Source organism: Hemitrygon akajei, chromosome 9, assembly GCF_048418815.1.
Source record: "Hemitrygon akajei chromosome 9, sHemAka1.3, whole genome shotgun sequence".
Taxonomy (NCBI): Eukaryota; Metazoa; Chordata; class Chondrichthyes; order Myliobatiformes; family Dasyatidae; genus Hemitrygon; species Hemitrygon akajei.
The window spans coordinates 63,060,643-63,076,535 of NC_133132.1; the positions used below are offsets into that span (position 1 = coordinate 63,060,643).

The 15,893-nt window shown below is 39.6% G+C and overlaps 1 protein-coding gene across 10 annotated transcripts in view; it reads right to left on the reverse strand.

Annotated features, from left to right (window-relative positions):
* The window catches only part of LOC140733174 (serine/threonine-protein kinase MRCK alpha-like), a 575,430-nt gene that overhangs the window by 307,686 nt on the left and 251,851 nt on the right, over positions 1-15,893 (reverse strand). For all 10 annotated transcript variants that reach the window (XR_012100237.1, XM_073056117.1, XM_073056119.1 and 7 more), the window contains exon 5: positions 13,211-13,359. Coding sequence is in view for 9 of the 10 variants with exons in the window: in XM_073056117.1 (XP_072912218.1) it covers positions 13,211-13,359 (149 nt within the window). In the remaining variant the exon portion in view is untranslated. The remainder of the gene's footprint in view (positions 1-13,210; positions 13,360-15,893) is intronic.

Consider the following 15,893-nt stretch of genomic DNA (forward strand, 5'->3'; position numbering starts at 1 on the left):
GTTAAGCTCACAATTATGATCTTTTTAGCCACGATTCATAGTTGCCCACAATGTCATACATGCTCATCTCTAACTGAACTACAAACTCATTCGTAAGGCCAGTGATGTTGTGGGGGTGGAATTGGACTCTCTGACGGTGGTGTGTGAAAAGAGGATGCTGTCCAAGTTGCATGCCATCTTGGACAATGTCTCCCATTCACTCCATAATGTACTGGTTAGGCACAGGAATTCATTCAGCCAGAGACTCATTCCACCAAGATGCAACACTGAGCGTCATAGGAGGTCATTCCTGCCTGTGGCCATCAAACTTTACAACTCCTCCCTCAGAGTGTCAGACACCCTGAGACAATAGGCTGGTCCTGGACTTATTTCCACTTGGAATAATTTACTTATTATTATTTACTTATTTATCGTTTTATGTTGCTATATTTCTACACTATTCTTGGTTGGTGCGACTGTAACGAAACCCAATTTCCCTCGGGATCAATAAAGTATGTCTGTCTCTCTGTAATCATCTACCTTATCCCATATATTGTGTGCATTCTGTCCTGTATTCATTACCCTTTTCAATTTTACCCTTTACACTTGAACTCATCCCACTGACTGCAATTTTCCCCCATCATCCGCCTGTCCTTTCTCTCAGTCTCACTACACTTTTTGTCCAGCGATCAGTTGAGCAGTTTTCCAAATTTTTGTCAATTCTGAGGAATTTCTGAAGTGATGATGATGATTGATGAGGTGGTAGATGTTGTCTACATGCAATTTATCAAGGGATTTGATAAGGTCTTTCATGGTTGGAAATATGGGCAGTGAAATGGCAGATGGAACTTAATTTGGACTAATGTGAAATGTTGTTCTCTGGAAAGTCAGATGCAAGGTGAAAGGATGCTCTTAATGGCAGGACCCTTGAACAGCATTGATGTACAGAAGGAACTTGGCTTACGGGCCCATATTTCTCTGAAAGTGGCAACAGAAGCAGATATGGCTGTAAAGAATGCACGCACCATGCTTGCCTTCATCAACCCAGATGGAGAATTAAGTTTAAAAGTTGGGAGGTCATATTGCAGTTAATTCAACTTTGGTCAAGCCACATTTGGAGTATAGTTGCAGTTCTTGTTGCTGCATTACAGAATTTTAGAGAGAGTGCAGAAGAGGTTCATGTGAATATTGCCTGGATTAGAGGGTATGAACTACAAGGAGAAGTTGGACAAACTTAGATTGATTTCTTCGGTGAGTCAGAAGCTGATAGAAGTTTATAAAGTTATGAGAGGCACAGACAGGATAGTTAGTCAGTCTTTCTCCCAGTATGTAAAATGTCAAATAGAGGACATAGCTTTAACCTGGGGGTAGGGGGAGATGGGGGCCTGGAAATTTGATAGAGATGTGTGAGGTGCATTTGATGTTACACAAATCACAGAACAATAAAAAAGTGCTTTGGCTTATTAAATTAGCACCAATTCCTAAAAGAACAATCCTGTTCTTTACTGAAAATTATTTTTTTCTCAAAGGAACAGTGTGACATTTTTATTTAAATTATAGTCAATGATGAGCGTATTGGATGAAAAACATCAAAGTATAAACAGTCTCATTAAACACGAGGAAATCTGCAGATGCTGGAAATTCAAACAACAACACACACAAAATACTGGTGGAACACAGCAGGCCAGGCAGCATCTATAGGGAGAAGCGCTGTTGACGTTTCGGGCCGAGACCCTTCGTCAGGACTAACTGAAAGGAAAGATAGTAAGAGATTTGAAAGTAGTGGGGGGAGGGGGAAATGCAAAATGATAGGAGAAGACCGGAGGGGGTGGGATGAAGCTAAGAGCTGGAAAGGTGATTGGCGAAAGTGATACAGAGCTGGAGAAGGGAAAGGATCATGGGACGGGAGGCCTCGGGAGAAAGAAAGGGGGGGGCACCAGAGGGAGATGGAGAACAGGCAAACAACTAAATATGTAAGGGATGGGGTAAGAAGGGGAGGAGGGGCATTAACAGAAGTTAGAGAAGTCAATGTTCATGCCATCAGGTTGGAGGCTACCCAGCCGGTATATAAGGTGTTGTTCCTCCAACCTGAGTTTGGATTCATTTTGACAGTAGAGGAGGCCATGGATAGATATATCAGAATGGGAATGGGACGTGGAATTAAAATGTGTGGCCACTGGGAGATCCTGCTTTTTCTGGTGGACCGAGCGTAGTTGTTCAGCGAAACGGTCTCCCAGTCTGCGTCGGGTCTCACCAATATATAAAAGGCCACACCGGGAGCACTGGACGCAGTATACCATTCCAGCCGACTCACAGGTGAAGTGTCGCCTCATCTGGAAGGACTGTCTGGGGCCCTGAATGGTGGTGAGGGAGGAAGTGTAAGGGCAGGTGTAGCACTTGTTCCGTTTGCAAGGATAAGTGCCAGGAGGGAGATCAGTGGGAAGGGATGGGTGGGACGAGTCGACAAGGGAGTCGCGTAGGGAGCGATCCCTGCGAAAAGCAGAAGGGGGGGGGGAGGGAAAATATGCTTGGTAGTAGTCTCATTAACTTTACTTTGCATATTGATCAGAATTTGATATCTAGTTTCTTCAATAGAAACACATTTTGCACAACCACTCCACCCAACTTTCCAGCTGACCTATGTCCACAGTATCCTTAGACAACCTTCAGTACAATACACATATACACACTTTGCCATATCAATTACGGATCCAAATTGCCAAAAAGCCTGGGATTCCTTGTGCCTTAATTTTCTGGACTTGCCTACCATGCATGACCTTGTCAAGAGCCTTACTGAAATCCATATAAACCACTTTGACCACTGTCTTTAATTTTCTTAGTTCCCTCTTCAAAGACCTGAGAGACATGATCTCGCTCTGAATAAAATCATGCTGACTCCTCTTAAGCAGCCCCCTTCTTTCCAAATGAACATAAACTCTGTCTCTCAAAATCTTATTCAACAACTCTTCCATCACTGAGGTGAGATGCACCAGCCTGTAATTTCCAGCCTTATTCCCACTACCCATTTTGAGCAAGGGGACATTAGCTATACTCCATTTTTCTGGTATTTCAACCATGGCTAACAGAGGTGCAAAGATCACTCTCAGAACCCGAGCAATCTCCTCCCAAATCTTCTTCAGTATCCTGAGATAGATCCCATCTGATCCTGTGGAATATTGCCCACCAATATTCCTAACATTTCTTCCTGCCTGATAAGAGACACACTCCAGAATAACAGCATAACCCTCCTTTACTTTCCATTGAGTTGCTGAATCCAATCATAAATATTTATTTAGGACCTCATTCACAATTCCATACTCCACTCCAGAGGGGCCCCACTGCTTCCTACTATCTTATTTCTAACACACCTATAAACAATTTTGGGGATTCTCTTTAATGGGGAATATAATGTGAGAGATTGTGAGGTCATTCACTCTGGTGCATAAAACTGAAAAGCAGTGTTTGTTAAATGGTGAAAAACTGGGAAATGTTGATGGTCAAAGGGACCTGATACACAAGTCACTAAAAGCCAACATACATGTGCAGTAAACAGTTAGGAGTACACATTGCTTGTTGGACGATATTTTGAGTGGATTTGGGTACAGGTGTGAAGACATTATATAACGCCTTGGTGAGACCATACTGGAACACTGTCGACAATTTTAATTTGCTTGCATAAAATAGAGGGCTATGGGTAACCTTAATTTCTAAAGTGTTCATGCTCGGCACATCATTGTGGGCTGAAGGGCCTGTACTGTGCTGTAGGTTTTCTATGTTTCTAACTAAGAGTGTTTCTAGAGTGCATCCAAAATTCACTGGAGTGTTTCCTTGAAAAGTAGTAGACTATGAGGAGAGATTGTGTCGCCTGCAACTATACTCCCTGGAATTCAGAGGAACGAGAGGAGATCTTTTAGAAACATATAAAATTCTGAAAGGGTTAAATAAGATAGAGACTGGAAAGTTGTTTTCACTGGTAGGTGAGACTAGAACTAGGGGACATAGCCTCAAGATTTGGGAGAGTAGATTTAGGACAGAGATGAGGAGGAAATGTTTTTCTCAGAGGGTGGTGAATCTGTGGAATTATCTGCACAATGGAACAGTGGCGGCTACCTCAGTAAACATATTTAAAATAAGGTTGGATAGATTTTTGCATAGTAGAGGAATTAAAGGTTATGGGGAAAAGGCAGGTAGGTGGAGATGAGTTCATGGCCAGATCAGCCATGATCTTGTTGAATGGCAGAGCAGGCTCAATGGGCCAGATGGCCTACTCCTGCTGTATTTCTTGTGTACTGTTTAAGGAGCTAAGGAGTATATTCAATTTGCATTCTTTCAAGTCTAGAACCAAAGGGCATTATCTCAGAATGAGCGGTAAGCCATTTAGGACTGAAACAGGATGGGTTTCTTACTATAAAGAATGATTAACCTTTAGAATTCCCTACTCCGATGGAACATTGTGGCACAATTAACTTTTTTCTAAGTTCTGGATATTACATAAATTAGGGGATATGAGGATGGTACAGGCAAACAGCGTGGGATAAAAGAACAGCCCCACCCCTGACAAATGGCAGAGCAAGCTCAATGGCAGGTTGACCTATTCCTGCTCCAACTTCTCATGCCCTTACAAGAGAAAACAGTTGGAATAATGTTCCAGTTGTAAGGCTGTGATCATGACAGCAAGTCATGAATATACAAATTCACACAGGAGAATGCAAATCAAGGAGAGAAGAAGCACATCTTCACAGAAACCAGAAGTACAAGAAATATAAGGGAAGGGTGTACAGGTGGAAACCTGAAATCATCTGAGAAACTCAGGTCAAGTGTTTATACTAATTAACAAGACATACACCAATCATGACAAGATTGTCCCACTGCCTCTATTATCCAAATGCCTTATTACACTGCATAGTTCTTGACCCGTGGTGAGTGAATAAGACTCTTATATCCCTGTCATGGGAGAATATCTGGCAAATTAAAAACTGACTGGAAGAATCTGAATCAGCAAATAAATCTGATGAGGGCTACAGGACTGCTTTGATGATGTCAACTGGAATATCTTCCACGATAAAGATGTCCCCCAGAAATTGGTCAAGGTCTAACCAAACTCCAGAAACCCTATATCAACAGTTCCGCACGACACAGAGCTGACATTGCCGGTGTCTAAAAGCAACTCAAGAAATGCAGCTACGATCTGTGCAAAGTCACTAAGGCGGCAAAACAACAATACAGGGACAAGATCCACACTCAACTCTCCACCAACAACACACAGAGCTTATGACAAGGCCTGCACATCATCGCACACTTCAAAGCTAAACTCAGTAGAGTTTCCAACATCGTTGCCTCACTCCCAGATGAGCTAAATCTTCTTTTTACCCTTGATCCGATGTTGCCAACACCAATGAGCCCCTTAGGAGAGCTGCTGATGTGACCTGCAGCTTGGTCATCTCTGAAGCTGAAGTACACTGGTGCTTTCAATGAGTAGACAGTCGCAAGGCTGCGAGACCAGATGTCATCCCAGGGTGGGCACTCAGAGTGTGGCCGGTACAACTGGTAGGTGTATTTACAGACATTTTAAATCCCTCCCTCTCCTAGTGTAGAATGCCTTCCTACTTCAAAACAAGGTAACATGTCTGAACGACTGATGTCCTGTTACACTCACCTCAATAATAAGCAAATGCTTTGAGAGGCTGGTCAAGGCCTACATCTGCAGCATGCTACCACCCACACTGGACCCCCTACAATTCGCCTATTGACACAACCCATCGACAGAAGACACAATAGCCACAGCTCTTCACACTATCCTTACACACTTGGAGAAGAGGGATGCTTATGTGAGAATGCTGTTCAGCATTCAATACCACAATCCCCTCCAGGCTTGAGAAGAAGCTTAGAGACCTCACCCTTCACCCTGCCTTGTGTAGTTGGATCCTGAACTTCCTTTCAAGATCACCGGCAGGTGGTAAGAATGAGCTCCCTCACCTCTGCCCCTCTGACACTCAACACAGGTGCCCCTCAGGGTCGTGTCCTAAGCCCCATCCTTTACTCTCTGTATACCCATGACTGTGTCGTCACCCACAGCTCCAATGTGCTAATTAAATCTGCTGACACCACTACACTGATTGGCCTTATCACAGATAATCATGAGGCAGCCTACAAAGAAGAAATCATCACCCTAACACTGTGGTGTCAAGAAAAAAAACCTTTCCCTCAATGTCACAAAAACAAAGGAGCTGGTTGTGGACTACAGGAGGAATGGAGACTGGCTAACCTCTATTGACATCTATGGATCTGGGGTTGAAAGGATGAACAACTTTAAGTTCCTCGGCATACACATCATGTGGTCTGTACATACTGGCTGTGTGGTGAAGAAGGCACAAAGGCATCTCTTTCACCTCATGCAGTTGAAGAAGTTTGGTATGGGCCCCCCAAATCCCAAGAAATTTCTACAGGGGCACAATTGAGAGCATCCTGACTGGCTGCATCACTGCCTGGTATGGGAACTGTAATTTCCTCAATCGCAGGACTCTGCAGAGAGTGATATGGACAGCCCAGCGCATCTGTAGATGTGAACTTCTCACTATTCAGGACATTTACAGACAGGTGGGTAAAAAAGGCCTGAAGGATAATTGGGGGCCCGAGTCACCCCATCCACAAACTGTTCCAGCTGCTACCATCTGGGAACAGTACTGCAGCATAAAAGACAGGACCAACAGCCTCCCGGACAGCTTCTTCCACCAGGCCATCAGACTGATTAATTCATGCTGATACAATTTTTATGTTGTATTGACTGTCCTGGTGTATATACTATTTATTATATATTACTATAAATTGCACATTTAGACAGAGATGTAACGTAAAGACTTTTACTCATATATATGAAGGATGTATGAAATGAAGTCAATTCAAGTACAGTTTGGGGGTGGGGGTGTGGAAGAGAAGAGGTGTGTGTCTTGACTATTTGAAAAACCAGTCCCAAACTGATCCAACATTTATCCTTCAACTAATACGAGTGGAGGATTAACTGGTTATAAACTTACTAATGCTTGTTCTGTACCTTAGTCCTGATATGACTAATATATGTTATCATGGGAGATGTGAATTACCGTAGATGTCGGATTATAAACCGCTACTTTTCCCCCACATTTTGAACAGCTTTGAACACTGCGGCCTTTACTACGGTGCGGCTAATGCATGATTTTTTTTCATGCCGCCAAAAACATTTTGCCTCGTAACAGTAGACCAATAAAATTGATGAGTAGTTCACAGAGGTCCAATGAAATTGTACGATAAATCAAGCGCACTTTCACAATTAAATTATTGTAAATCAGTCATTTGTACTCACCCTCATCAACATGGAAAACACTCGAAGAAAAGCATTGTGCTGCCTTTATGGCAGTTATTTAGTTTATAATATTTTCGCTTAGTAATTCATTTGTTAGTATTTTCTAGTTAAAGTTAGAAGTACTACATCCCGGGATACTATGACGTCACATCCGGTTTCGCTGTGTCTTGTGGGAAATACCGGTTTGCGATAAACGGGAAGGTGGGGGCATTAGGCGAGCGCGAAACGCTGCTTTTAAGTTAAAGGCGATCAATAACTTTTCCTGATAGGCTGCAGTATATATTTTTTTACCAGTCGTTAGAAGATATTGGAATGTATATGCAACGTAATTTGTGTGTTACCGATACGTATGTATATTTAAAAGTAGCCGTGTTACAGGCACAGTTCGAAAAAAAGCATTTGCAATATGTATTTGTTTATGTTACCATATGGATTTAATTAAAAGTTAAAAAATCCTCACGTGTAATATCTTTCTGTGTAAATATCTCATATTACAACGTGGGATACCTGCGGCCTAAAATCCGGTGCGGCTTGTACAAGTACAAAATTGATTTTCTTTCTAAAATTAGAGCCAGCGGCTTTTAATCAGGTGCGCTCTGTAGTGCGAAATCTACGGTAATATGAATTTCTCCACTAGATCAGATGAATAGAACAGACTGGCAATGAAGAGGTAGTTTATTAAGTTAGGAGTCAGTAATGAGAAATACAAAATAAAAAAAACTTTTAAGGATGGAAATTATATGAGATTGCCAATTTAAAACAGTGTAATTAGTAAGATTGAAATGGATAGATGTTTGATGAATAAGATCCAGGATTAGTAGCAATATGCTCTCCTAGGAGTGCCTGAGGACAACCAAAAGGACAAAAACCAGAGCTCACATAAGTAGTGCCAGCTCCTCCATATTAACAGATCGGATATTTGTGTACATCACAGCACCACATCAGCAACAAATTGATCAGCTGTGGCTCAGTTAGAGTATACCCATCTCAAAATCATTGGCTGGGCACTTGAGCACTGACATGCAAGGACAATACTGAGGGAGTTTTGGGCTGTCAGTGATACTATTTTTCTGATACACTGAACCAAGGCCCCATCTTTTGTTTCAGGTGGACACATTATGGATCTCACTGCACTCATTCAAAGGAGAGCAGAGAATTCTTACTGATGAGGTAGTGAACACTTACAGCTGTAAATAAATTATATAATTATTCCAATACACCTGTTTGTTTGAGATTGCAAAATACAAATTAATTGCTGAATTTTCAATTCCAGGTATTTCTGAAGTAATTCAATACATGGAAAGGGCTTTAGCCTGGCCTGTGGCTGTAGAAGTCACTTTCTAAATCTAAGTCTTCCTTTTTTAGGTTTGGATATGTGCATTGAATGTGAAAATGGAGCATTCTAATGGCACCTTGTACTGAAAGGAAGCAATACAAATGCATGAAATCTGATGTACTCATTAAGCTTGTGCAGAATGGCACAAAAACCTGTGGACAGCTTGAACTCATTGATTTATCTTTTTTTGTCCTAAATATGCTTTTGAGTTCTGTAAAAACTAATACTGCTTAGATTTTTTACACAGATGTACTGTCACACTAACCAATGGACAGCAGCCTGACATGAATGTTATTACTTTTGGCATACAAAGAAATTCTGATGCAAAAACAGCAAAGGTTTTATAAACAGAGTTTTGACAATGCACATTTTATTTTAGCAACTTGCCAGCACTGAGCTTAGAATTCAATTCCACAGCCGCACTTTACTGCATGACTTTTTTCTGACTGCAGGGATTAAGATATGAAAATCAGTACACTTGAAAAAAGTTGTTTTGTCCCACCAGGATCAATTACATTTAACTGTTTTATTAGCTTGTGAAAAGTGATACATAGCCCAGAAAAACCTTATAGAACTGATATAGTCACTTCCCTTAATGTACAGACATCTAAACGCAAGCCAGACCAGGTCAATTCCTGCATCTGTCATCAAGTATTATTTAGGTGATTTAGTTTGTGATTTAGGTGTCCTGGCAATATACTAATCTAAATAACGACTGCATTTAAAGCAGTTTTGGCTTTCACTTCTTTTCCTAAAGATCCACAAGGATTCCTCTCTAAGGGATGTGTAATACATATGGCATGTGGGTACAGCTTCACAAGGAAAGCAAGATCACTTCACCAGCTGTCCTTGTTATATTATCACTTTCTATTCAAAAGATGGCTGCCAAGGAACTTTAGCAGGAAACTCGACACAGCTGTGACACAGAAATGCCTTTCACATCTGAATCCTACCCACAATCCATTGGCCTGAACAATGAACAGAAAACTAAACACTTCCCTAAAATTAAAATAAACTTTATTAGATGTAGTCACAATATGGTGAGGCATCTAACCAGTATTTTCAGAGAACCAAAATTCTCTTGCCAGGTGGATTTCTCTTTCTAATCATAGAAGTAGAAAGAAAATGTATACTAGTCTCCATCTTGATAATACAAATAGTAGACAAAACTAATCCTAATGTTAGTAAAACCTGTATCTGGCAAAGTGTTCAATAACAAGAGGAACTTATAAAATAAACAGGAAAATCAGGAACAATTTTGTGAAATCCTTGTCTTTCCCATGAAAAGTCATAGAGTTATGCGGCACATAAACAGGCTTTTCAGCTAAGCTAACTGGGCTGCCCAGCTAGCTATTCCCATCTACCTGTTTTATAGAAGCGATATGTACTTATGAGGGCAAAAGTTGTTAAATGACTTCACAAAAATTGGACTGAGTGAGAATGGAAAATCATCACATCTTACATGAAAAATGCCTTAGTGTGTTCCTGAAAGGATAATAATTTTCTATCCTGCTGTTTCGTTCACACATTTGAATAACTGCAGCTACATTCAATGTGCTTTAGCAACAACTATCAGAATGACGTGTTTGCTCTTTTGCTGCTCTCGTGCTCTGTAAAAATGCACTTCCTTGATAGGTAATTATCACACATGTGAGCCTTTCTACAAATCTCCTATTATAAGTATATCCATTTTAAATTGAACAGAGCCGTTCACAATATTTCACGTGCAGTCTCACCTGGGCCCTAGGTAATTCAGAACACAAGTATGTTCCAAAATTCCACACTCTTGAATATTCCCACAGATTAAAAGGTATTAAGAACAGCTCCATTATTTAAGAAAGGAAGAAAAAAAATAGGGATTAGCCAGATATCAATGATATGACATATGCTAGAACCTATTGATGAGGACACGATAGCAGAGTGCTTAGAAAATAACATCAGGCAAAACCAACACAGATTTATGAAACAGAAATCATCCTTGATAAATCTTTTACTTTTTTAAATCCAAAAACTCAAATACATTTGCATGGGACTTCAGTAATGCCAGATTGTCATGTTTTCCCAGCTACATCAATGTAATATTAATTCACTTTATTTAGATGTTAAACAGCTAATATTCCAATAAACCAGATATGTTGGAAGGAAGCACAAGAACCAGGAGCAGGGTGAGTGGATAGGGACTACAGAAACTGGAGTCTCAATGATGAAAAAGTAGTGCGGGCATCAATGCCAGAGTGAATAGAAAGAGGGCAGAGGAACCAAGTCCCTGTGAATGGAAAGGAGTGCAAGCTCTTGGACCCAGATTCATAATGGGGAGCATGAGATAGTATTACACAAAATTAAGAGTGAATGTAATCGGAAGTAGTATATTAGCATGAATTAAGGGCTGGTTAATTAATGCAAAAGTGCACAAGATAAAATTATTCATTTCAGGCTGTAGGTTGTAACTGGTGAGCTGCCACAGGAACCGGAATTGGTGCCACAGCTGTTCACAAGCTACAGCAATGATCTGGATGGAGGATTGTGTAATATATTTGAGTTTTATAATGATACCAAGCTGGGTAACAATTTAGCTTGCCAAGCGGATGCAGAGAAGTTTTGACAAGATAAAAGAGAGGCTATGTCAATGACAAGGACAGAAGTGTGGAATATAACACGCAAAACTAGAAAAAAGTAGTATAAATGTAGTATATTTTAAGTGGCAAAGGACTGAAGGACCTTGGTATCAGAGAGACCTTGTGCATTTATAAACAAATCACTGAAAATAGACATGTAGGTAAAGCAAGCAATTATAAGGGAAAACAGTAATATCTGCCTTTATTTCAAGAGAATTTGAATAAATAAAGTTGATTTAATGGAATTATAGAAGGTCCTGACGAGATCACACTTGGAACACTGAACAGAGGCCCGATTTCAAAACTCAGGAACAATATATTTACAATGCATGGAACACCACCAAGATTAACCAGATGGATTCCAGGATTTGGGAGGCAGCAAAAACTTAAACATGAGAAATTCTGCAGATACTGGAAATCCAAAGCAACACATGTGTCCTTTGTGGAGGCAGGCTTTATTGTCCTCTGGAGAGGGATTGATAAGACCACATCTATATTCATCAGAGTTTAAAAGAACTGGGAGGGAATCTCATTGAAATACACACAATTCTTGTGTGGTTTGACAGGAATATTGTCTAGAACTGGGCAACAGAGAGTTAAGAATAATGGGTGGCCACTCAAGACTGAGATTAGAATTTTCTTCACCAAGAGGGTGACCATTCTTTGAAGTTCTCTGCATGAGAGAAATGTGAGGACTCAATCTCTAAGAATATTTGAGACAGAGAATGGCAGATATTTGCACACAAAGGGAACCAAGGTATGGTGCACTTCTGTGAATTATGGGGCAGAAATGAAGGGGCATGTGACATACATTTGCTATGAAAGGAACCTGTAGATTATTGACTCAGCATAGTAGTTTAAAAATTAAGCCTTTTGCATACAAGGAATTCTGACATTTTTAAAGAGATTTAAATAGTGATGAACTTGTGAACAGGTGATTTTCTCCTATGCATGTCTTTCTCAGGGCCAGCAGTTATAAGTTATAAATGTGATACAGAGCAGTGGGAGTTCTGATTTTAATTTGAATGTCCTCTTCTTGCTACTACCATCAGGTAGGAAGTACAGAAGCCTCAGGTCCCACATCACCAGGTTCAGGAACAATTATTACCCTACAACCAACAGGTTCCTGAACTAGTTTGGATAACTTCATTCACCACTACTCTGAATTGATTCTACTATCTACAGACTCACTTTTCAAGGGCTCTGTACAAATCATGTTTCAGTATTTTTATTTGCATATTTTTGATTTCCTTTGCATATTGGTTTATGTCGATCTTTGTTTAAGAATTTTCAAAAAAATCTACTGTATTTCTTTCTCACCTTATAAATTCCAGCAAGGAAATGTAGCATAGGGTAACATATAGTACATACTTCGATAATAAATTTACTCTGAAATTGGAAATGTTAATGAACAACCCATCATCAATGTACATCTATAATTGTGATGACTCCCAGTTTTAAATGTTAACTGGATAATGATGCAGTAGATTAAGGAACAAAAATAAAGCTGTCCCTCTACATTCTATTTACCCTTACATCTATGAAATTAATTCCCCACCTCTGCAATCAGTTCTGGACCACAAATGCTGGGAAATTACTTGAATCAGCTCTCAGCTTTCTTTATAGAGTTATTAAAGAAATTCAGCTCAAATCAATGAAGGTATTTGTTGACATTAATTGTGACAAATGTTAGCTTCGTGCTCTTTGTTAATTTTCATTTGTAAAGCTGGTATTCCTTCATATGCACAAAAAAAATTAATAATTTTGAAAATGCTAGTTAAGTCCATTATGAATAGGAACTTTTCATAATAACAGTTTAAAATAATCTGTAAATATAAGAAAACAGGAAAAGTATGACAATCCATGAAATTGTGACAAAAATAAAGTTTAGATTCTAATACATTTCATAAACTATCAAACCATTATGTTAGTTCATCTTACCTGTGCACATAGTGTAACTGATGAACTGAATCGATGGCCAACACCATTTCTGCCAAGTAGAACTTTGCCATGTCTTCTGGTAATCGGTCCTCAAATTTACTGAGTAGTGTTAAGAGATCTCCACCCACATAGTAGTCCATAACAAGATACTAGAGTCAAGGAAAAGCAGAATAGTGAGCGAATTGGCAACTTTCTTATTTCTATTTGTATTGAATTTGATTAGATTACACTTTCATCAGAAGAGCAGCATCCTTTACGCCAGTGAAATTCAAATTCCAGCTAACTGGTATTACAGAAACTGAGACCCTGCTATGAATTTACATTGCTTCACTCAAGAATCAAACTAATGCTAAGCTTTATGCAATGAGGTTTAGAAATCCGACTGCCAGACAAACTGATACCCAGGAAGTAGATATGGAATCAGTTGCCTCTACTCCTATTAACGTTAAGAAGATATCGGTGTGAAATGCATCACACCATTCAGGATAGAGGTTGTCCAAGTACCAAGTTTAAGGCCAGTGAAACTTGCCTGGTGTAAACCATGGTCTGTAGCCCTGTGAACTTCAATGTGGTGAAAACAGCCATGATACCTGCTAAACCAATGAGAAAATAACCTTCTGACACAAATGAGACTGAGGAACCTAAAGATCACCATCCAATCAGAGCTGATTAACCTGCTAAAGGAACTTGTAAGTTACTGACTCTACAAATTTAAGTAAATATGTATTTTTCATGCAAGGATCTCTGACATGTTTGAAATGACTTAGATGGTGCTGAATTTGTGAACAACTCAAGTCTGTCAAGTGCACTGTCAGCATGTGTTTATGAAACCAGCCACCCTGTGCTCTAAACGTGATGCAAAGCAGCACATATTTTTAAAAGGAGCATTTAAACAAACATGACTTTCCATAATCCTAATTAAATAACTTAAGAGTAAAATAAACTAATTATAATTCTTTGTTTTTATTTCCAATCTAGATCCAAGTACCATCTACTTTTTAGTTAAATCACTTCTTTCAGTCACTCAAATATTGTGGTTCCACAATAAACTTATAAATTTAATAGAAACCAGACATACTTGTAGAAAATACATTTCCTGGCCTGTCTTAGATCGAAAATCAGTGAGCTCACTGCCTTTGCCTGCACAACATCTGCCAACACTCACAGAAGTTAAAATCTTTAGTGCAAGTAGATAAAGGTTTTTAAAAAAGTTAAAACTGTATGCAGCCAAATGAGGAATGATAATTTCAATCTCTAGCACCAAAAGCTTAAGTTACACTCTAACCTCTTTCACTGGTACAACCGCACATTTTTCACACTACTATTGGGGAAATATACTGTAAATCTAAACACACTGTCATCAAAAATTCTGGAGAATCTGCATAAAGGTGGATACCATTTCTATGAGATTTACGTTAAAATTATTTTGCCTCAGTCTTATAGTGTTCTGTCTCTCTCCTTTTTTTCCCTCTTCATCCTTGCTATCTCCCCTCTCCACTCAACAGTCCTGATACATGGTCTTGGCCCAAAATATCAACAATTCATTTCTCCTCCACATATACTGCTCAACCTGCTGAATTCCTGCAGTAGACTATTTTATCCTCTCATTTAATACTTAATCCTTTGCTTTGCAACCCTCCTGCAAGTGCACTATTTCATTCTGCTCAAGATTAAATTCTAATTCTCTGTTTTTTTAACCCAACTATATATCTTCTTGTGGTCTCCATATAGCCTTTCCCCTCATGCACAACTTCTGCACCATCTGCAAACCTATTATCATGCCCCTCAGATCTATATAATTCATTTATATTTCTGAAAAAAGAACCAAGTAACCAACCTTATGAAACCCTGCTGTTAAAAATGTAGCAACAACCAAAAATACTCAAACATTTTCCATAAGCTTACTGCCACTAAGCTATTTAAAAAATCCATTTAAAGTACACAAGTGAGTAGTATGAGCAGGAATGTCTACCACCTGGTATCTCACCCCTGCTCTACTCTTTCAAAGTTCACAGTAAATGTATTATCAAAGTATATATATGTCACCATATACAACCCTGAGATTTGTTGACTTGCGAGCATACACAGAAAGTCAAAGCACAATAGAAAGACTGCACTCAAAGGTTAGCAAACAACCAATATGCGAAAGACAACAAACTGCGCAAATGCAAAAGAGAAATTAATTAATCAATAAGAAATAAATATTGAGAACATTCAGATAAATAGCCCTTGAAAGTGAGTCCATAGGTTGTGGAAACAGTTCAGTGATGGGGTTTGTGAAGTTATTCCCTGTGGTTCAAGAACTGGAGGTTTGAGAGGTGAACCTGATGGTGTGAGTTCTGAGGCTCCTGTACCACCTTCTTGATGGCAATAGTGAGAAGACAGCATGGTCTGGGTGGTGGGGGTCCCTGATGATGGATGCTGTTTTCCTGTGACAGTTCTTCACCTAGATGTGCTGAATGGTGGGGAGCGCTTTACCAGTGATGCTCTGGGCTGTATTCACTTCTTTTTGAGGATTTTCTCTTTAAGGACATTGGTGTTTCCATGCCACACCACGATACAACCAGTCACTGTATTATCTACCATACATCTATAGAAGTTTGTCAAAGTTTGAGATGTCATGCCGAAACATTGCAAACTTCTAAGTAAGTAGGAGCTGCTGTGCTTCCTCCATTTATCCGAT